The 21,476-nt window shown below is 47.1% G+C and overlaps 1 protein-coding gene across 2 annotated transcripts in view; it reads right to left on the bottom strand.

Annotated features, from left to right (window-relative positions):
- Positions 1-21,476, bottom strand: part of ATP9A (ATPase phospholipid transporting 9A (putative)) — a 47,723-nt gene that overhangs the window by 4,547 nt on the left and 21,700 nt on the right. Inside the window, exons 14-27 of one of the 2 annotated variants that reach the window (XM_077187528.1) lie at positions 20,808-21,020; positions 15,760-15,921; positions 12,262-12,354; positions 11,287-11,370; positions 9,715-9,885; positions 7,887-7,985; positions 7,542-7,631; positions 6,485-6,629; positions 5,935-5,999; positions 5,028-5,183; positions 4,637-4,701; positions 3,769-3,877; positions 2,474-2,531; positions 430-633 (exon numbers count right to left, since the gene is read on the bottom strand). In XM_077187528.1, coding sequence (XP_077043643.1) covers positions 430-633; positions 2,474-2,531; positions 3,769-3,877; positions 4,637-4,701; positions 5,028-5,183; positions 5,935-5,999; positions 6,485-6,629; positions 7,542-7,631; positions 7,887-7,985; positions 9,715-9,885; positions 11,287-11,370; positions 12,262-12,354; positions 15,760-15,921; positions 20,808-21,020 — 1,714 coding nt within the window. The remainder of the gene's footprint in view (positions 1-429; positions 634-2,473; positions 2,532-3,768; positions 3,878-4,636; positions 4,702-5,027; positions 5,184-5,934; positions 6,000-6,484; positions 6,630-7,541; positions 7,632-7,886; positions 7,986-9,714; positions 9,886-11,286; positions 11,371-12,261; positions 12,355-15,759; positions 15,922-20,807; positions 21,021-21,476) is intronic. The other variant, XM_077187529.1, reaches the window with a different exon arrangement.

Here is a 21,476-nt window from a genome sequence, read left to right as displayed (position 1 = left end):
AAACACCTACAACTAAACCCATAAGAGAATGGTCCCAGTGAACAGATAAAATAAGGTAAGTTTTAGGAGGCAGCTCCTTCCCCCAGTTTAAGAGACCAAATCTTTCAATCCAACAGCACAGACTTCAACCTTCCATGTCAAATTCCCACATGGGAATAAAGGTCACTGCTACATGAGACAGCTGACACGTGCTGGAGCTCAAAGAATGAATGAGATTCACTGGGTATCAGCACACTCTGCTGACCATCTTTACCTTCTCTAGCATTTTGCTGTGGGAAGAAACCATAAAATATCTTCCAAGTGCCTTCAAATCCCACAGAGCTTACTGTGGTACCACTGTCACTGTGCCCACCAAGAGCCTTCTGCTCAGCTCAGTCCTGTTACCATCCAGGCCATGAACTGACTCTGGAGGAGAGCATGGAACCTCACCAATAAACTCGTGCAAGAAGACCAGGGAAGCGATGTAGCAGGAGAGGCTGAGCAGCTCAGCCACAATCATCAGCCAGTGCCACGTCTGGATTGTCAGTGCCACCATCAGCAGCTCGGTGAGGATCAGGGACGTGAAGGAGATGGCAACAATGTGCACAAATTCGGATTCAAAGAGGAGGAGTGCTCCGTACATGATGATGCTACCTGCAAGGGAATGGAACTATTTCAGTCAAACACCGGCTCAGCTCTCAAACCCACAGTTAGGCCTTGGAAAGGCTGAAACAATCCTGTCTTGAGGCTGTTTTTCATGAAACCTGATGAATGTAATGACAACGAATCAGTTACTATTTAGGAGACAGAACTGATGAGAAGGCAGGGAAAAGTTACAGCAGAGGTACCCAAAGTTTTCTAACAGTCTATGATGTTCATAGACACATGGAGATAGGAAATTAATACATGCTGTTTTGGCAACTGGAGATCTCTAACATCATGAAACTCTATCCTCCCACAAAAGCACTTGGTCACTACTCAGAAGCTAAAAGATATCAAATTCTTCTATATCCTACCACACTGCCTCATGCCAAGAGGCAGCCAAGTGTTGAAACGCTCAGTGGATACAAGTGAGGCTCAATTTGCACTGCCTGAGCTGAAATCTCTCCCCTTTACACCTCCCCTAAGAGAATCCCATTAGAGCCCTGCTAACGAGGCATTGTTTGTGCTCCTATGCTGCCTGGCCAGGGCTGCTGCAGGCCACCTGCACAAATAACTCATGTGAGCAGCATGAGTAATCCACACCAACATCCATCACTCCTGGCCGCCTCCGGAAGGGAAAACCTGCGAGGGAACCCAGCTCCAGCCACGGAGTTCAAACCCAGCTGTGAACTTTCCAAACTTTTGGGCTGCTCAAGTTTTGGTCGGGCTCATCTCTGCTAGCAACTGGCCCCGTTGTTTGGCCGCTGTTTGCTGGTTCTTGAGCACAGCACTGGTGAGGTCACTTTAACCAAACCCTGTAACCAGAGAGGGCTCTTAGCTCAAGGAGGAATCTTTCCCCCTGTGCATCACCCTCTGGCTGCAGCCTTCCACCACTTGGGAGTGTTCTCTCAATGCCTTGGCTTTGCCATTGTGTTACTCAGCATCCCAAGCCCTTGATCCCTGTTGTAGGATGCCTGTGATAGAGTTCAGAAAATAAAGCTAACGGAGATCTTACACTCCATCCCTGCTGAGGGTGGCAACATTAATTAAATCTGTAAGAATTACCTGCTTATTTTGACCCCTTATTCTCACTCTTGTTGATAAAGAGAAAACAAGGAATTTTGCCACTTCAGCTTTTAGCTCCACATTACTGACCTGTTTTCTACAACTCCCTGATTAATATCTACAGAGACCACTTGAATTTGAGGGTCCTGATTTTAGAAAAAGACAAAATGAAAGAAAATACCTTCTTAGATATATACCCAAACTACTACATCCACTGTTGAAATGCATTGTAATTAAGGCATTTACGTAATTGCTTTAGCAGCCTAATTAGAGTGTATCAGATATGATCAAGAACATGAGCTTGACTGTGACCCTGAATCACAGATGCCTGTGAAGCCACCAGAACTCTTGCCACTTCCATTTTTTGATAAAATACAGAAGGCTACAGATGCTGCATTTTCCATGTCGACAAAAACCTGCAAAATCCATAGACTGGAGAACTTTTCCCAAAAGAAGGGAGGGAGAATAATGAGCTCTGCTTTACAGAGGGGTAACTACAGCACTGCAAGGAACTTGCACAGAGTGACAGTGGATGGCTCTGATGGGAAGAGGCACAATGGTTTGAATTCTACATCACAGCATTGACCAATTACTGCCAATATTTGGGTTTAGATAATTTTTTCCTTTGGTAACGCTACCGACATTTTCTGAGACAAAAAAAATATATATTCATCACCACCAGGGTGCTTTGGGAAATTCATTTCATGCCTTACTTCTGCAATACCAAACCTTAGATAGCCACACACACTACAAAATCTAAAGGCACAAGCAGAAGTTGATTTCTTACCTTGATAAATGCTTATCAAGACCCAGATTAAAAACGTTTTGTATGACAACGGTCGTCCCTGGGTGGGGGAAAAAAAGATAAAGCTCCATTGGGGTTTTCTTTTATGAAAATTCACTTATTAGAAATTAATAAGAGAACTGGAAGGTGCTTTGGAAAAAAAAAGAAAATAAATCAAGCAACGCTAAGGTAGTGCCCCTTTACTCTCATTTTTCTGGGTGCATGAAGGGGCTGTGGCAGCTCAGGGCTCCCCCAGCACAACCTGGCCCTCAGTGCACACACAATTAATTCAGTGCAAAGATGCCTCAGGAGTTGAATCCCCATGAAATAGAAGATGTGTGTACACACATCGATGTGAACACATTAATGCTGTATTTCTAGACACACACAAATCACCCTCATATTGAAGGCAGATAGATTTTAAAAAACCATCTCCAGCCAACACAGCTATACCAGCACAAAACCCCCTATGTTTAGACCAGGCCTAAGGATGGTTGAAGAATTAGTGGTTTATGACATAAGAGACAACATCCAAGTGAAACCAGATGGAGACTTATTGAGGCTCTGGAAAAACAGGCTGTGCTTCTCAGAGTATCTGTTAAACAGCAATCCTTGAGGGAAGGGAGCTGGGGAAGACTCAGTCCACCCCTTCCTCCAACTAAGAAAGATGTTCCCAGGCTGCATTCCCCAGTTATTCAAAACATTTTCCAGGGAGGAATAAAAAAAGTTAAAAAGGAACCTAAGACAAGATCTACCTTCCTCATATTTCTGTGGCAAACATAAAATAAAGTTTTCTTTGTTTAAAGAGAAGGACCTGACATAGATGCTAAAGCTACAAAAATGGCACAACAAGCAAACCTTTAGATCATGCTGCAGTCAAATTTCTACTGAAGATATTCTACTCTGGGATAAGCCCCTGCCTCCATCAAATGAGCAGATCCTTTCCCCTCTTCCCTCTTCTGGCTTCAGGACACTGCCAAATCCCCAACAATTTCTCTTTTCCCTTTATTATGGAACAAATTGGTAATATTAAATCCCCAGAATTTCCCACAGAATGGAACTTCTACTTGCCCAGCCGTTTTTAATAAATTGCATTTCATGCAGCATTCAATAAACAACTGCCAGAAATTCTGTTTCTATCTGTGGATTCAAATTTGACTTTAACAGAATTTTGCCTGAAAATCCCTGATAAAGTTCTGGATCTCCTGGCAATATATTTGACTTTACACATTTACAGTTTTAAATCAAGATGAGGATCTTGCCTTAGAGCAAAACACACAAGCAAAAGTCTCACACACCTTAAGAAGGTCTTTGTAGAGCTCTGGGTACAACATTGCCACTTCAGATTTCACATCCTTGTCCAGGACAAGAGAAAACACAGGAAACATGGTGTAAATTGTAGAGTACCTGGGAAGAAGGCAGGAGTCCAGTAAATATCTCAGGTGGAGAGAAGCAAAACAAATGCTAGGCTCCAGAAAGGAAATAGCATATTCTCTAAGTGCCCAATAATGTACACGTTATAAAAACGAGCAAATGGAGCACACCAGAGTTTTGCAGGTAGGGAAAAGCCATCAGGATTGGCTTTTTGAGTGAGTTTTGATCAGGAACACTCATCCACAAGTGACAGCCTCAAATACTGCAGTGGGTTCTTAAAGGAGCCAAGGACTGACCTGTGCCCATCCCAAAGTCTGCTCTAGAGCTCAGGTCTGATTCTGTTTGCATCAGAAGGCAATGGAGATGAATTTGCTGGTTTTCAAATTATGTACTAGAATGTCTCAGAAGTCATACTGGGATTACAGTTGCAATGCCCTGTTCTAGAGAGTTTTTGGGTAGGAACTAAGGATGGGTTGTCTCTCTTCCTGACACTGCCAGGAGCTGGGCACTGCCTCTCACTGCTGTGCAGACACCAGCCCAGAACAGCTGGCACTCTGCTTTTACTGGGATCAAAGGAACATTCCTGGAGGATGGGTGCTTCACAAACACGACAAACCATCCTGCTGGAAAGGTTTCTGCAAGTGCCTGCACTGAAGGGGACAAGGCTCACACCCAGCTCCTGAAGCAGTGCAGTGAGCAGAGTGGAGATGTTCATGGCTTGCCTGTTAATCAGCCCAAAAGTGTTCACTGTGCAGAGGTTCTCCTCATTACCAGCAAAAAGTGAGCTCTTACCCAATGATGAGGAAGCCTTGGTAGAGAGGAACTGAAGCAAAGTAAAACACTGATGAGAAAACAGCCTAGAAAAGAAATGAGCTTTTTAGGCACTGAGATACTGCAGTAAAAGTAACAGCTTAAAAATACACTCTGTTCAAACTGGAACATTCCTCCAGTGGGCTCTCCCAACTCCTGAAATGAAGACAGACTCATGGAACATCAACCCTTTCTATTCCTTTGGAGCAGTTGCTGGTATTTGTCCAACACCAGGAATTTTCTCATGTGTTTTCATATCAAAGTAGCAATTTCAAGTCCTAACCCATGAAAATTTTCAGGAGAAGAAATAGCAGCATTCCAAATGAGACACAGGACCTTTCCTTCATGATTTCCCTCCTGGCAGCCCCTTTACCTGCATGGTGCTGATGCAGAGGCTCCTGTGGATCACAAACTGGCTGAGGGCTGCAGACCTCTTGTAGCTGTTCCTTCCATGGACCATGAGCAAACGGCCCAGGTGCTTGAACTGAGTGATGGAGAAATCAGCTGCCAGTGATGCCTGCTTCCCTTCCTGGGAACAAGGGCAAGGAAAAGCACAGTGAGATCATTCAGCACTGGAAACAAAGAATATCGTGTTATTACTGAGTTATCACGGACACAATTTCCAGGAATATTTGCAGTATGCTAGGTGAGGGAGAGCATTGCCTCAGTACTTCTCCTTCCACTGTGGGTTTTAAGCAAAGAGCAAAAATATGAGGAGAATTCCCATTTGAACCTTGGCCTCCAATTCTAAGCAACCTCTGGATTCTGATTCACAACACACATGTTAACGTGACACTCCTATCAAGTCAGTGCTGAACAAATTCTCAGTCTCAAAAGTTCACACAATTTTGGCTCACTGCAAGCAGAGTCTGTCTGCTGCTGCCAATCCAGTCCTGCAGCTCCACACAGCCCCAGGTGCAGGAATCAGAGCTCTAACCCAGAGTTTGTTTTGCAAACTAATGTGAGCAGTTTTTAATTGTGCATGTAGGGTATATCTTATCAGGGTAATTATAACTCCAGCACTTGGAGCATCAAAAACCCCCAAAACTAACCATGAGGTAACAAATTCAGGGGTTCTGCCAAAAAACAAGTAATGAACTTGAACTCCCTTTAACAGTAGTCTCCTTTATAGCCAAATTATTTCTCATTATAGGGCTACTGGTCTGATGATGGTTCTTGTGGGAGCTTGTTCCCTTTCTTGCACAAATATCTGAGGATTCATTTAAGAGTGGCCTGAAAACTGGCCACAGAAATTCTCATTAAAGATGAGGTAATCTCACCTTTCCTTCAACTCCAACACCACAGTCAGCCTCCTGAATCATGCTAACATCATTCCCTCCATCACCTGCAGGGCAGAGCACAAACAAAACTGAGAGTTAAGCAACAGGGGCAACCTGCAACCCCACCAAAATCATCTGCACCACACTGGAATATTATAAGAAACAACCCAATCAACAAAAGCAAGATTTTAAACAGAAATCATGAACTTAAGCCCTTAAGTTTTGTTTTAATAGACCCCCAGATCAGCGATTGATATATCTCCCTTGCAGGTGGTACCATTCTATCTCCAATGCTGAAACACAGCTCAAATTAACAGTGGCACTTCACCTGATCAGGTCCAAGCTCTGCTTTGCAAAGATGCCACCTGAAAGGGTGATGAGGAGTTTGGCATTGAATTTCCACATGCAAAATTTCCATCATTTTCTCTATGACCCCACAGAACCACCGCTCCCTAAATCTCCATCTCCAGGGGTGTGAGGTGAGTGAGACTTCACTCAGAGAAGAGCTGGCAGCTGCCATTCCCGCGTGCCTGGCCCTGCTGTGACTCACCCACGGCACAGGTGAGCTTGCCCGTCCTCTCCTGCAGCAGCCGCACGATCTGCGCCTTCTGCGTGGGGGCGCAGCGGCAGCACACCACGGCGGGGCACTGGCACGCCAGCTCCATGAACTCGCACTCGTAGTACTTCAGGCACACCTGGTTACACACAGCACACACCTGGGTTACACACAGCACACACCCCTGGGTTACACACAGCACACCACGGCGGGGCACTGGCACGCCAGCTCCATGAACTCGCACTCGTAGTACTTCAGGCACACCTGGTTACACACAGCACAGCCCTGGTTACACACAGCACAGCCCTGGTTACACACTGCACACACCTGGTTACACACTGCACACACCTGGTTACACACTGCACAGCCCCGGGTTACACACTGCACAGCCCCGGGTTACACACTGCACACACCTGGTTACACACAGCACACAGCCCTGGGTTACACACAGCACAGCCCCAGGTCACACACAGCACAGCCCTGGGTTACACCTGCTCTGCGGGCACCAGCCTTTCCCCAGCCTGTGCTATGGGCTGGGCCTACTGATCCCTTGAGAGGCTACCTAGAACAGAGGCTACCTAGAACAGAGGCTAGACAGCAGGGATTTAATAAACTAAACTATAAATAAACTAAATAAACTATTTAAATAAATACTTTAATAAAGTAGGGATTCATTAAAAAGGCCTTCAAAGGATACACCTTGGGTAGCACAATAACCTGGCCATGGCTCTGCCCAAGATGGACCCAAGATGGACCCTGAGTCACAACTTTTCACACTTTGATAAGTTTTGGTCCATTTCCATATTGGGGTTATTTGTCTAATTACAGCTCCAGGTTCTGCAGTCCCATCCTCCCAGATTGCTCTCCTCAATTCCCTGCTGTTTGCACTTTTTGGGCCTGAAGCTGCATTGGCTCTGGGGCTGGAAAGGGATTGTTTTGTGTGACTGAGCTGTGAGGAGAACTGGCTAGCACTTTATATGCAGTTCAGAGTTACATACTATGCAGTCCAGCATCTGGAAAGTGTGAAAGCTAACACTTGAGGCATCAGTACCTCCAGTGAGTCCCCCGAGATGACCAGGGCACAGTCGTGCTTGCGGCGGAAGGCGTTCAGCTCCAGGTGGGCTTCTCCTCGGTTTGTCACCTGGGGGAGGATGGAACTGAGCAAGGGGTGCTCCACTGGGGTGAGAAAACAGCAAAGAGTCCCAGAGGGAACAAAAGTGACGCAGCCAGGACAGGCAGCACACTGAGTCAGGGCAGCAGTCACAGAAATAAAAACTCGGGGTAGAAAGCTGGGGCAAAAGAATAAAAATACCCTGCTGGAAACCAGTTGTGATCTCACAGCCCTCCTGTCCCAGAGCCTGGGCCCCTTGAGCCAGGGTCTGTGGGTGTTACTCACTAGTCTGAATATATGGATGTCCTGTGTCCGTGTCACCAGATGAGCGTTCTTGGCCGTACACGTGGCTGTCTCCAGCTTATCCCCTGTCAGCATCCACACCTAAAATCCAAACATTTCATGTCTTAAGGGAAGCTTAACAACCACGTCTGCAGGACCTCTGCAAGTACCACCTGCCCCTTCAGGCTTATAAAAGGACTGTTAAAATACATGTACAAATTATTCTTCTAAAAACCCCCTATTTTAAAACATGCAAGAAAATTCTCACACGCAAAGACAGCAAAGCTCTTACAGAGGCTGAGACACAAAGGAAGTTACAAACTCTGGGTAACATTTTTCCCACCTGCAATATTTCAAGATTCTGCTGATAAACCCACAAAATGCAAGTAAAAAAAATGTGTATTTGTGTGTTAATGTGTCCCTCCCCAGCCATTTCTCAACTGGGCCCTGCTGCAGAAAGATCCCTCCTGGCCCAGCCTGAAATGTGGATGATGCAACTGGGGTTAGCTCAGTGCTGATGTGTACGTCTGGAACACACTAACTTGCTTGAGGGTTTTTTTTTAGATTTTTTTTTTAAATCTACACTGCTTCTTTTATTTTGTGCTGGTGAGGGGAGGGAGTTAGAAAGCAATGTCAGCAGCAATGGCTGAGAATTCCTTCTCCAGTGTAAATATATCACAGTGAGTTTGGTTTTTTCCACTGGTGTTTTTATTCTTTCAAGACACTGCCCAAAAATATTTAATGAAAAATACAAAAACCTTAAGAAAATCCCAAAACATCAACAAAAAAACCCACACAAAGACTCATTCATTTGTTCAATAATCTGAGGTTGGAAAGAGATTTGATCCTAACAAGACAGGCATGAACTGCAAGACCCCCTCCACTCTGGATTTCCTCCTCACATGCAATGCCCTGATGAACACTGCAGTGCAAGGGGTGCTCAGCACGTCCCACACCTCCAGCTGCAGCCAAGGTGAGGAGAAAGGGAAGCAGGAAAAGCCTTTGGAGTGCTGGGCCAGGACTCCAGCATCACTGAGGAGCTCTGATTCCCCTGGGCTCACCTCTCTGCTGAAGTCTCTGTTGTTTACAGGGGTGGCCCCAAACAAAAAGCTCTTTTGGAAGCTCATCCCAAGTATTGAATTCCCTGTCCTACCTCAGCCCCCAGCACACAGCCCTACTTTGCCTTCACAGCACGGATTTGGATTTTTGCTCACTTTGCAACTTAAAGCAGAGAAACCACAACCAGGACCTTTCACCTACTTTTCTTACCCAAATCTGAATGTTTAATCCATTTTTTTTCCCCTTTTGCAAGCCTGACAAATTTTTCAGAGAGAGAACCTACACAGGCACCACAGCAGCTCCTTCACAGCTGAGCACAGCTCAGGCTGTAGGTGTGGAGTCACAGATGCCCAGAAAGCTGGAAAAAAAAAAATCCAGTCCCTGATTCTCTTGGCTCAGACTCCCCTCTAGTGGCTACTGAAACGTGGATATCCACAGCTCTGAGCCCAGCATGGGGGTTCATGTACCACAAAGCAAACACAGCCCAAACCTGCCTTGTTTCATGCAACTCCCTGAAAGAAGAACTGCCCCAAATCTCCTGTTGGACCCCTCTTGTGCCCACCTGATTCCTTTCTGTGCCAGAAGAGATGAAAAGCACAAGAGGTGCCACACTCATGTGTTAAGATTTACCACCTGCAGCACATTCTGTTCCCACAGTGATGTTTAAAACCCTCACAGGGCCCCCCAACATTTAATGTACTGCCTGTGGGACAGGGCCACACGCTCCAGAGGGTCTCAGTGCTCCTGCTGGAGCAGCCCTGGGCAGGCAGACCTTAATGCCAGCGTTCCTCAGCGTCTCCAGTGTGGGCCTGACGTCTGTCTGCAGCTGGTCCTCCACCCCAGTGAGACACAGCAGCTCCATCTCCATCTCCAGGCTCTCGATCACCGTGGCCACCTTCAGGGAGCGGTCGTGGACACTCAGCTTGGCCTGGACGTAGCGTGCCTGGGGACAGAGCACAGCCAGCTTGGGACTGGGGACAGAGCACAGCCTGCTCGGGACTGGGGACAGAGCACAGCCAGCTTGGGACTGGGGACAGAGCACAGCCAGCCTGGGACTGGGGACACACAGAGCACAGCCAGCCTGGGACTGGGGACACACAGAGCACAGCCAGCCTGGGACTGGGGACACACAGAGCACAGCCAGCCTGGGACTGGGGACACACAGAGCACAGCCAGCCTGGGACTGGGGACACACAGAGCACAGCCTGCTCAGGACTGGGGACAGAGCACAGCCTGCCTGGGACTGGGGACACACAGAGCACAGCCAGCCTGGGACTGGGGACACACAGAGCACAGCCAGCCTGGGACTGGGGACACACAGAGCACAGCCAGCCTGGGACTGGGGACACACAGAGCACAGCCAGCCTGGGACTGGGGACACACAGAGCACAGCCAGCCTGGGACTGGGGACACACAGAGCACAGCCAGCTTGGGACTGGGGACACACAGAGCACAGCCTGCCTGGGACTGGGGACACACAGAGCACAGCCAGCCTGGGACTGGGGACACACAGAGCACAGCCAGCCTGGGACTGGGGACACACAGAGCACAGCCAGCCTGGCACTGGGGACACACAGAGCACAGCCAGCCTGGCACTGGGGACAGAGCACAGCCAGCCTGGGACTGGGGACACACAGAGCACAGCCAGCCTGGGACTGGGGACACAGGGCTGGCCAGCTCCAGAGGGAAGCAGTCAGCCTCCCTCTGTGGCCTTGCACCTGCTCTAGGGAAAGGTGTCCCCATGCACAGCTTGGAACCACGTCCTCTTTAAGGTGCCCTCCAACCCAGGCAATTCTGATTCCATGATTCAAGGTGTAACATGCTTCAGGGAGCTGTTGCAGTTTTGTCCCTGGGCATTCCAGGTGGGCAGCACAGGGCACACACAGGCACAGCAGCTGCTGGAGGGGCACCTGCAGAGCCTGCAAGCAGCTCCCTGCCACCACAGGCAACACTTCCAGAAACAATGGCACCACAGAACCCTAAGCAGCTGCACCATATCCCTGCATTAACTGAACAGTTCCCCTTCCCATTCTGTCTGCCTGGATAAGCCAGGCAGTGCCCTGAGCAGAGACCCAAACCCCACATGTGGAGCCCCTGTTGCCAGGCAGGTTTATATTGTTGCCTGGTTTATATTCTGGTTATTCAGGATTCAGGAACTGCTTGGGAGGGTCTTCCTTGGGATAAACACTTCATACCTATCACTTGAAAAAAGAATATCAAGACATTTCAGAACAATTCTAGCAGAGAGTTGGGAGGTGAGAGGCAGCATTATCACAGGAGTTTTGTGAGAATCACTTCAGTGACTGTTTGAAAACAAAGGAAAAAAAAACAAATAAAAACTTACTTCAAAGTCTTGGTACTGCTCTTCTGTCAGAGACTTCTTGGCCACGACAAGAACCCTGAGGCCTTCCCGAGCCATGTTACCACACTGCAAAGAAGGATCACATTGTAAACCATAAACTGCACTGAAATGATTTATGCACAGCAGCGTGGAGATGCCAGTGTAAGATAGCAGGTTAAGAAAATAACCATCCCATTTGAGCAACCCCAGCAAGTCTGCAATATCTGATAAAGTGCATGATAAACACGAGAGGAAAGGGGGATCTCCAGTGGTTTGTGACCTAGCCTAGTGATCAGGAAGAAAAATGTCCTCACTAATACACCAGGGGGGCAAAAACAACCCCACTGATTAGATTTTCTCTGTGTCTAAGTAAAAGGGCACAAGCCTGTGATTTGTAGACTTCACATCTTTGGCAACCAACTCTTTAAAATACACCCAAGATATTATTATTTCTCTGAACACCAGAGAATCAGTAAGTGAAGCTGCTTTTAGGACGCCCCTGGAAGTGTCCCAGGCCAGGCTGGACAGGGCTTGGAGCATCCTGGGAAGGGTGTCCCTGCCCATGGCAGGGGGTGCAATGGGATGAGATTCAAGGTCCCTCCCAACCCAACCCATTCTGGGATTCCATGAACTCTGTGCCACCTTTACTGCTAACCTGACAAACACACCCCAGCACAAAGCTGCCAAATGTAGTTTTGAAACCGGACCCTTCAGGCAAAGACAGATCCAAACACAGAATCAAGCCCAGGACAAATCTGGTGAGTGTCAGTCAATTTTGAGCCAAACCCATTTTATTCCCAGCACCTATTTCACGTTCGATACGCTGAACTCGCCACTGACACCCTTGTTCCTGTGGGTGTATCTGGCTGAGGACTAATCCAAGGAACTGCCAGGATCAGAACCTTCTGGCTTGCAGACATTTCATGGATATTTGAGGCCTGCTGCAATGGGCTGGAGCAGAGCAGAGCAGCCCCGTACCTCCTCCTCCAGCCAGTCGTTGTACTGCACGATGCCAGCCATCACCACGTCGGCCCCCTTCATGTAGAACGTGATCTCTCCTGTGGATTCATCCTGCAGACACAACACAGCACTCACACAGCTCAGGGGCAAAGGGAGCCATGAATTCTCAGCACAGCAGGCACAGAGCTCTCTGCTCTGGGGCAGTGAAGGGCCACCAGCTCAGCTCCTGCTCTGGGGCCACAAGGAGATGCCTACCCACCTCCTCCCAGCAGGAATTCATGCTTTAGACAAGGGGGATCAGCTTTTTAATCAGCATCTCCACACAGACAGGCCCTCCCAGCCCTGAGTGCCTGTGCCTCCAGAATAACCTCAAGCCCTCACCTTGAAACCTGACTCTCTGCTTACCTGAACAACAGAACAGATGCACAAAGCCTAGCAGGGTAAAAATCCCTCTGATTTACCTGCTCTGTTACACCATATGGAATATGCATAATTAAAGCTCATGCTTGCCACAGAAAGCTTAGACTGCTGCCTGCCTTATCTGATACAAGGGGTTTATAGGCTGCAAGCAAAGCGTATTTACATTACCACAAATTAAAAGGTCCCTTCTAAGCAGGCAGATAGGTGAGGGGGCCACAGCTCTGAGTATTACAAGCTAATGGAAACCCTGGCAATTTCCTCAAAGGAGACAAAACTATGAGTAAGGAACAAACTGCTCTGTAAACCTTGACAGCCACCAGGGAAAGGAGGAAAACAAACTTAAAATGCAAAACCAAAAAGCCCAGGAAGATCTGAAATAAACAGCTGTGAATGAAGGGACCAAAGAACTTTAGAAATAAGAAAAATGAAAGAAAAGCAAAGTGGACACTTCATTCTCTCACCTAATATTTGGGTCAGTCTGTTCCACTGTTACAGAAATTAGTGGTAGAGGCTCTCACACATGAATAGGTTAAAAGCCCCAGGTTCTGTGGCACTGGCAAAACAGAGTTTAAATCCATAGCAAAAAAAAAAAAAAAGGCAAAATGTAGCACCTGATGTGGACACTAAAACTGCAAAGAAATAAAGTGTCTTTGCTGAGGAAATGAAGGAGTAACCAAGGATAATGAAGCTCCTTTGCTGAATATCTTTGCCAAGCTCATAGAGATTTTCACAAGGAAGATGCTCATAATTGAGCCCAAGTGTGGTTTTCAATGTCCTGGAACATCCAACCCTCACTGAGTGATACACATCCCACATCCCCAGAGGAAAATGGGTGTCACTCTTCCAAAACAACCAGAACCTGTTTAAATAAAACACACCACTTCTGGCAGTACCCAAAGGTAAAGGTTTATCTATGAAATTATTTGATTAAAGAGTGTCTAACAACATCTCTGTAGGAAGCTGAATAAAGACTGCACTTCCTGTGCTGCAGAGCTGGCTTAAGATAGTTTAGATTTTTTGTCCAATATAAATACTGTATCAGCTATCTCCTTGCATTAGTCATTTCCTCTGCCCGAGTTCAGGAGGAGGTTAGTGCGTTCTCAGATCATGGCAAGATCACTCTATAAATCTGCACACAGATTTGCCAGTTACATTGTTTTGGGGAAGCATCTTTTTCCACCATGGGCTGCCTCTGGCCACGGTTCAAAGGCTCCTTTTCAATTCCAGATATGACAATAGCACTATCTCTGCTCTACAACAAAGATCATTCCACACGGCTAAGGGGAAAAAAATAAAGCAAACAAAGAATGGAAAATATTGTGGTCAAACAAACAGGCCTTCTTCAAAGAGGCAGATAAGTCAGTGCACACTATGGTGAGGAGGCTGCTTGGGTAGAACAGGTTTTCTTAGAACTGAAATAATCAGGTACAGAAATGACAGTTGAGTGCAAGGAAACACTCAGATATTGTAAAAATATCCCAAAGCAGGCAGCATCTGCCACTTGTTTTCACTATTAACTATTGCTTTATTTCCTAGAAGCTGTGTTGAAGGAGATCATTTCCTAGGGGCAGAGCAGACAGGATGTGCAGGGAGATGCTGCCTGCAGGGCCAGCACTGCTGGGCTGGACACAGGAGCTGCTCACACTCTGTCCCCAGGCTGGGCAGGAAGCCTGGCAAAATTCTCCCAGGGCTCTCAAGAGCCTGAAAACTGCAGTTTGTAAGGACAGGCAATCCCTGTGCAGGTGAGCAGGAATGTTTCCCTTTGGGTTCTGCTCACTGCAGTGCTGGGTGCAGCTTCATCTCCCTCCCTGGGGGTATTTTCTTCTGGATGCTTCATGCTGCTCTCCCTCCCACTATTTCTGTTTTTTAAATAAGCAGCACAGTTTAGGAGAAACACTGAAAAGGTGAACACCCTTCAAGCTGTGGATCAAACCAAATGGAGTGCCTACACAATCAAAAATAAATGTCTAATTAAAGCAAATTTTACTTAGTAACTATCTATTTATAAATGTCTTTTTTTAAATGGAAATTAAAACCCTGCTTGAAGATACGATTTTGGAATATACAGAAACGTGGCAAAGTGATACCCAGGCAGTCAAGGTCTGCTACTTAACCCTAATTCTGCACAGAGCACACACAGAGCTGATTTTAGTGGCTTAGAGCAGCTGAATGGCTACAAAATAAAGACAATTCACAGAGAGGGACCAATGCTCCTTTAAAGGTATTTACAGTCAGGATCCAGGCCTGATGTTGCTCCCACTGACCACAAGTGGGAGTTTTGCTGGTTCTGCCTAAAATACAAATGGCAAAATCTAAACAGAGAAATACAAACTAGAAACCTTTTTATTCCTAGTGGGGGAGAAGATAAAAAATAAGTAATTTAAAAGGGATAAACTTCAAATCAAAGAAGGGAAAAGAAAAAGGAGCACTCTTACATTCATGATAAGAAAATTTCAGGGCATTCACTTCTGTTGAGCATAAAACCACGATTTAATGAAGCTCACCCTGGCTTTGATTGTTTGTCCACCTCTTCTACCTTTGATAAAATAGCATTTCACCAAAAGTTTGCACTTGCAATAAAAGCAGCAGGGAGGGAGGTTCTTTAGTCCTCCCTCTTCTATAGACAGTATTCCTATTCTAGCTTGTAAAAAGATTGCCCAGAGTCTCCACATAATTTCCATTATAGAAGCAATTGATTTGAAGAATTTACCCTTGCTGCACTGCATGCACGCTGCACTTGTTGCAGGTCTCCCCTGCAGCACAAGGTGTTTGTGGGAGCACTCAGTGTCTGTTCAATGCACCCTGTGCTCTCTGAACTCCCAGATTTAGCACAGTGATTGGTTTGTGCCAGCTCAGCCTCTCAGCTCCCTCGCCCTGCCATCCCTGCTCTTGGCCACGTGTTCCTATCCAGAGCCTTCCAAGTGCTTCCCCTCGTGCTGCCCAGGCAGGGAGTGGATTGCCTTGCTGATGGCCCAGCCCTGGCTGGCTGTCCCACTGTGCTCTGGTGACAGTCCTGAGCAGGAGGCCAGCCCAGGTGAAGCCCCAGGCTGGCCCAGGTGTGGCTGTCCCCAGGTACCCGGCCCTGGCAGCCCTTACCCGCACGATGATGCCCATGCGCTTGCTCTCGTAGGTGAAGGGGAAGATCTGCAGGATGGTGAAGTTGAGGATGTGCCCCCCTGGGCTCCTCAGCTGCACTGAGGACTGGTCTCTGCCCACCAGGGTCAGGCCCACGCTCTCTGTCCACTGCACCAGGGCCACCTGAGAGGAGAAGGGCACGGTGAGGGCTCCTGCCACAGCTCCCGACGGGAGGGCTAGCAGGTGGCTGCAGAGAATTCACCAGTCAGGCATTAATTCACCAGGCATTAACTCACAGTCATTAATTCACCAGCCATTAGCAGTGCTATCAAACACATCCACTGACAAACACAGGTGTTCCTCCATGGCTTTCCCAGTGGCTTTTTCCAGACCCTTCCTGCCAGGCTTTAGGCAGCCCAGCCCGTGTCTGATGCTGCTGTGGCACTGCCCACGTGTCCGTGGCCACCTCCCTGCCTTTGCCTGCCATGTTCCACTGGACACCAGGAATTTCCCCATGGAAAGGCTGCCCAGGGAGGTTTGGAGTGCCCATCCCTGCAGGTGTCCCAGGAAGGGCTGGAGGTGGCACTCAGGGCTCTGGGCTGGGGACAAGGTGGGCACTGGGCAGAGTTTCGACACAATGGGCTGGGAGGGCTTTTCCAATCTAAATGATTCCATGATTTCATTCCAAAGTACAACCCTCAGCAAGGGGCAGGCACTGGAATTCTCCACCCAGCCCTAGGGTGCCCAAACCTCATGGGCACATCAGGGAAACTCCTTTACAAACATTTACTTTTGGAAAGAGCTATTTCCCAGCTTGCTGTCTATGAAATTAAGAATTCAAAACAACACATTCACCCTGGATTTGCAATTTCAAAGCCAGAGACACTAATGCAGCACATTAAAAATTCATATTAAAACACCCAAACAAAATGAGCTCTGTGGTATTCTCTGTGTTTTCAGCAGTAACAGCTCATCAACAAATTTCAACAATTTTGCAGTGATCAGCAAGACAGCTGAAGGCTGGCTCAGACACTTATTAGCAGAGAACCCTTCTTCCTAAACATTAAAAAACCAAAAAAACACCCCCCAAAAATCCCCAGATTGTTCAAGGTTTAACTGAACTGAGGTGGGCATCATTTTGATTGCAGCCTCTACTATTTTAGGACCTACAAAACTGAATTCTCTGCAAACTTTCACTCAATTGCAACCAGAGCCATGCCAGAAAACCAAAGCCTTTATTTTGCTTCCCCCAGAGTGCCCAGCTCAGCTGACACATCCATCTCAGCCTGAGCTTGCTGAGATTTAGCTGCAGAAGCTGTCTGGGCAGTAACAGATGGAGCAGCAGCTGACACGAGCCCATCTATCACTGGCCCCCAGAAAGGATCAAGGGATAAACAGACATGAAATACTGGAAGTGTTTTACAGTGACATTTTCAAAGGCACAAGAGTGCTGGGCACATGGTTGCTGTCGACTTGAAGGTTAATTATCCCTTCTGCCTTTCAGGTTCTGCCTCTACTGCCTCAAGCGACCACAAATACCTCAGTTAAAAATGAAATTGATTTTGGAAAATCCCATACAAGAGATATAAATAAAATCAGAACCTGTAAATACTTGCACTGAGTTGAGATTTTATTAATGAATTGATACATTTGGGACTAACTGAAGAAGCTTTTGTAAACTTGGCTCCTTTTCATCCAAAAGCTTAAAAGAGAACCCTAAACCAAACTTTTCCTTTCATAAAGTAGTCTTAAATTGTCAGATTAAAAAAAAAAATAATTGAGTTGCTTTGCCTTGAAAGACCTTTAAGTCAATTTGAATCAATATTTAGCTTAATATTAACAAGTTTGTGCAGGCTTACTCCCAAAGATTACGACAAATCAAAGGCTCTTTCAAGCTTATCTTTCTCAGAAGTTTCTTCAAGCCCTCCTCAGTGCATTAAAGTGTGCAGTTAGATAATCCTCCTAGAGCAGAGATGGAGCTTGACTTTCTAATACTCTGGTTAATAAATAATTATTGGGAATTATTCCCAGCATGATGCTGCGTGGCGTTCAGCGTGTGAACAGCCCTGGCTGTTCAGCCTGTGCTGGTGAGCTCCAAATGCCTGGAGGTACAAACCTCTGCTCCAGCCTGGCCTGTTAAAGGTCTCCTCTGCACAAACACCTCCTCCCTCCTTCCCTGCCATCCCACAGAGCTCTGGAAGCAAAGCTTTGTGCAGAGGGACAAACGGATAAGCAGCAGGTTGGAGGTGGCACAGGGGACACCAGCACCCATGGCACCAGAAGCACTGCCAGCTCTTCTGGCATGTCTGGGCGCTGGGCTGGGATGGGGAGCACATCCCAGCTCCCCCTGTAAAACTCAAGGTGCTCTCAGCCACAGCACAAAGATGAGAAATATTCAAGATGCAAAAGTGTATTTACAACTTAGAGGAAGGAGAATTACAAGCAGGTTTGAAAGCCGTCGAACACCTTAAAGGGAGCCCATGCTCACTGATGGGGGAAATCAATGAAGTCCCTGCCAGCATTTGCAGGGCCAGGCCAGGCCTGATACAGATGTGAGCATTTCAAAGCACAGCAACCCCAGCAGCCCAGCACAGTACCCTCCAACTTTGCTCTCCCCGACAATTAAATTACCCAAGCCACCACTGAAGTGAGTATCGACTAATAAATTTCATTCTAAAGAGACAAATTGATCCTTCTGTGCCATGAGCTGCTCTGCAGGGTCCCCTCTGGGCTGCCTAGGCAGGCAGACAGCAGGCAGAGACCAATTGATCCCACACCCTTTCATGTCCTGGCAGCTGCCGCCCTTGTCAGGGTTAAAGACTGTTTGCCCAGGAATCCCAGCCCTCTTATCTCTGATCAGATTATATCTATTTCATTTCCCCTGTTAGTTACTGTATGGCTACAACTGACAACTGGCTCGCAGAGCCCCAAGGCTGTAACTGATACCTGAATAAAGATACTTCAAGACTTCTAAATGGCAGCGTGCACAGGAAACAAATTTAGGAAATCCTGCTTTCTGTTACAGGAAATGAATCCTATGCCAACTGGTAGAAATTACCCTTGCTGTTAAAGTAAAGAGAATACAAGTTTTTGTACTCATTTCATAAACTGACCTTCCCTGCCATGGCAATATTTTATTGATATAGGATTTCAAAGGCTGCTTTAACAGGAGTCCAAAGCCATTCCCCTACAGGGAATGTTATTTAACAGCATTACTCCCTTCTCAAGGGCTCCACTTGTGTAGCTCCTGCATTTTGTACCATCTAGGATGACATACAGAGCACGGCTAAATAATATTTGTATATCCAAGACCTACAGACAAGATTTCCTCAGTGCAGCAAAGCATATCTGATTTCTGAACCTGCTGTAATTCTCTACTTAGGAAAGGAAAAAAGAATTTAAACAATAATCTTGGAAGGATTAGTTATCACGCTATAGTAAAACAAATAAACAATATCCCCTGGGTATTTCAGACAAATTGCTGTGTAAATATTTTAAAGACAGAACAGTATAAAGATAAAAGTAAAAGAAAAATCACTGACTTCACAATATACCACAGTATATATGTAAATAAACAGAAATCTGTGCAAAAATAGCCTGTAAATGCTTTAGGAGAAAAAAAAAAAAAAAACAAACTTTGATGCAGATCACAAAAATGACCATCTGGAAATCATTCAGAACTCGTTTCAGTGCATAGGCACTTACTTTCTGTACACTGCCTTTTCAGGGGAGAGCAACCCTGCCCCAGCCATGTGGGACAGGACACCCACACCCTGCCCAGGCTGCTGGCACCTCACTGCAGCCCAGCCATGCAGGGGGCACTGCAGAAATGCAGCCTTTGGATGATGCACGGAAGAAAATTAATATATATAAATATATATGAAACAAATGAATTGCCTACTTTGGGAGAAAAACACTATAGGGAATATTTTGAATGTATGTAAATGTGCAAACCAGCTCTGTGCCAGTCTTTCAGCAGCACAACAGCCCCAAAATCCTCACTCAGCTGGGCTTCCAACGGGTGCATTGAATTCCATTTCTCCAGCAATGAGGCAAGCCAGCTTCTCTTGTGATGGCAAAGGTGGGAAGGTTATTATCAGAGGCAAAGCTGGTTTGTCTGAGGCAATACATGGAAGAACCCTTTGAATGTAGTCAAAAGGGTGATTTGATCTCACAGTCAGTGGGATTCTCAGGAGAAATCTCAAACTTCAGTGTCTCTCCAGCACAGAGCAAATGTAATTGTACATATTGATAGAAAGCAAAATGTGTTACTTTTGTTGCACTAAAAGGTGTATCCAAGAAGCCTAACCAATATATGAAACCACATTTTATTCCTCCTGTCTTTGTCACAGAAGGAAACAACACTATAATTACATTTCCCAGATTTTGCAGGGGGTGGCAAACAGCACTTAAACTGTAAGTGCTGCATTGAACCTGATCTCCCAAATGCTCAATAAAAGTCTCCAGTGGGTGTCTGGAGAGCTCCAAAGCTTCTCCCCACCATGCCACCTGCACAGCCCTGGCTGCACTGGGTGCTGGCAGAGAATGGCAGGGCCCAGCTTTGCTCTCCAATAAACTTGTGCACTTCACTCCCTCCCCAGAATTAACCTGGGCACTGGCTCTGCCCACCTGCACGTGGGATGTGCCATGGTTACAGTGATTCCCAGCTTTTCCCTGGTCTGGAACATCACACACCTCGCAGAGCTGAGCTGAGGGAGCATTCCAACCCTCTTCCACAAGCCATCCTCCCCCAGACAAGATAAGATTGCTCATAATTTACCTAACCTAGTCAAAGGGATTCTCAGACTTGAAATGAAAAATACGCCCAGGACAAAAGGTGCAGAAACAGGGACAAAATTTTGTGATGCAGAGGCTGACAGAACAGCCAGACAGCAGTCTGGAGCTTCAAGCAGAGAGGCAGAACAGCTGAGAGGGCACTCACAGCCTATTCCCAGCTTATCAGAGCTACAAACACATTACAATATTATCCCCTTCACTAACCCCGAGCCCTCCCCCAGAGAACCATGGGGTTTTTGCAGCCAGCAGGGTCCCAGGCTGCTCTGACTGACCTCGTCAGGGCTGGAGGCCTGGTACACCCTGCAGGAGTCCTCATAGTGGCGCTCGGCCTCGGCCTGGTCGGTGACGCCGTTGCTCTCGTAGACGGGGGTGACGTTGTGGCACAGCGCGATGGCCTTGACGGCCTCGTGCACGCGGCTGCTCATGCTGCGCCGCACCTTGGTGGCCAGGGACAGCCCCTTCACGGCCGGGGGGTCCTGCGCCTGCTGGGGGACACACAACACGCTCTTACTGGGGGAAAAATGACATTTGGGATCAGTTTGTACGGACTGCGCAGACCTGTGTCCCCACAGACCAGGCATGCTCTTACCAAGGGGAAAAATGATATTCAGGATCGGTTTGTGCAGGCCCATGTCCCCACAGACCAGGCATGCTCTTACTGAGGGGAAAAATGACATTTGGGTGCAGTTTGTGCAGGCCCATGTCCCCACAGACCAGGCACGCTCTTACTGAGGGGAAAAATGACATTTGGGTGCAATTTGTGCAGGCCCATGTCCCCACAGACCAGGCATGCTCTTACTGGGGGGAAAAATTACATTTAGGTTCCATTTGTATGGACTGCACAGGTCTGTGTCCCCACAGACCAGGCATGCTCTTATGGGGGGAAAAGTGACATTTGGAATCAGTTTGTACAGACCATGCAGGCCCCTGTCCCGACAGAC

Source organism: Agelaius phoeniceus, chromosome 17 (genome assembly GCF_051311805.1).
Source record: "Agelaius phoeniceus isolate bAgePho1 chromosome 17, bAgePho1.hap1, whole genome shotgun sequence".
NCBI classification, from domain to species: domain Eukaryota; kingdom Metazoa; phylum Chordata; class Aves; order Passeriformes; family Icteridae; genus Agelaius; species Agelaius phoeniceus.
The sequence above is the reverse complement of the archived record's forward strand: the minus strand, read 5'-3'. Positions and strand labels throughout refer to the sequence as shown.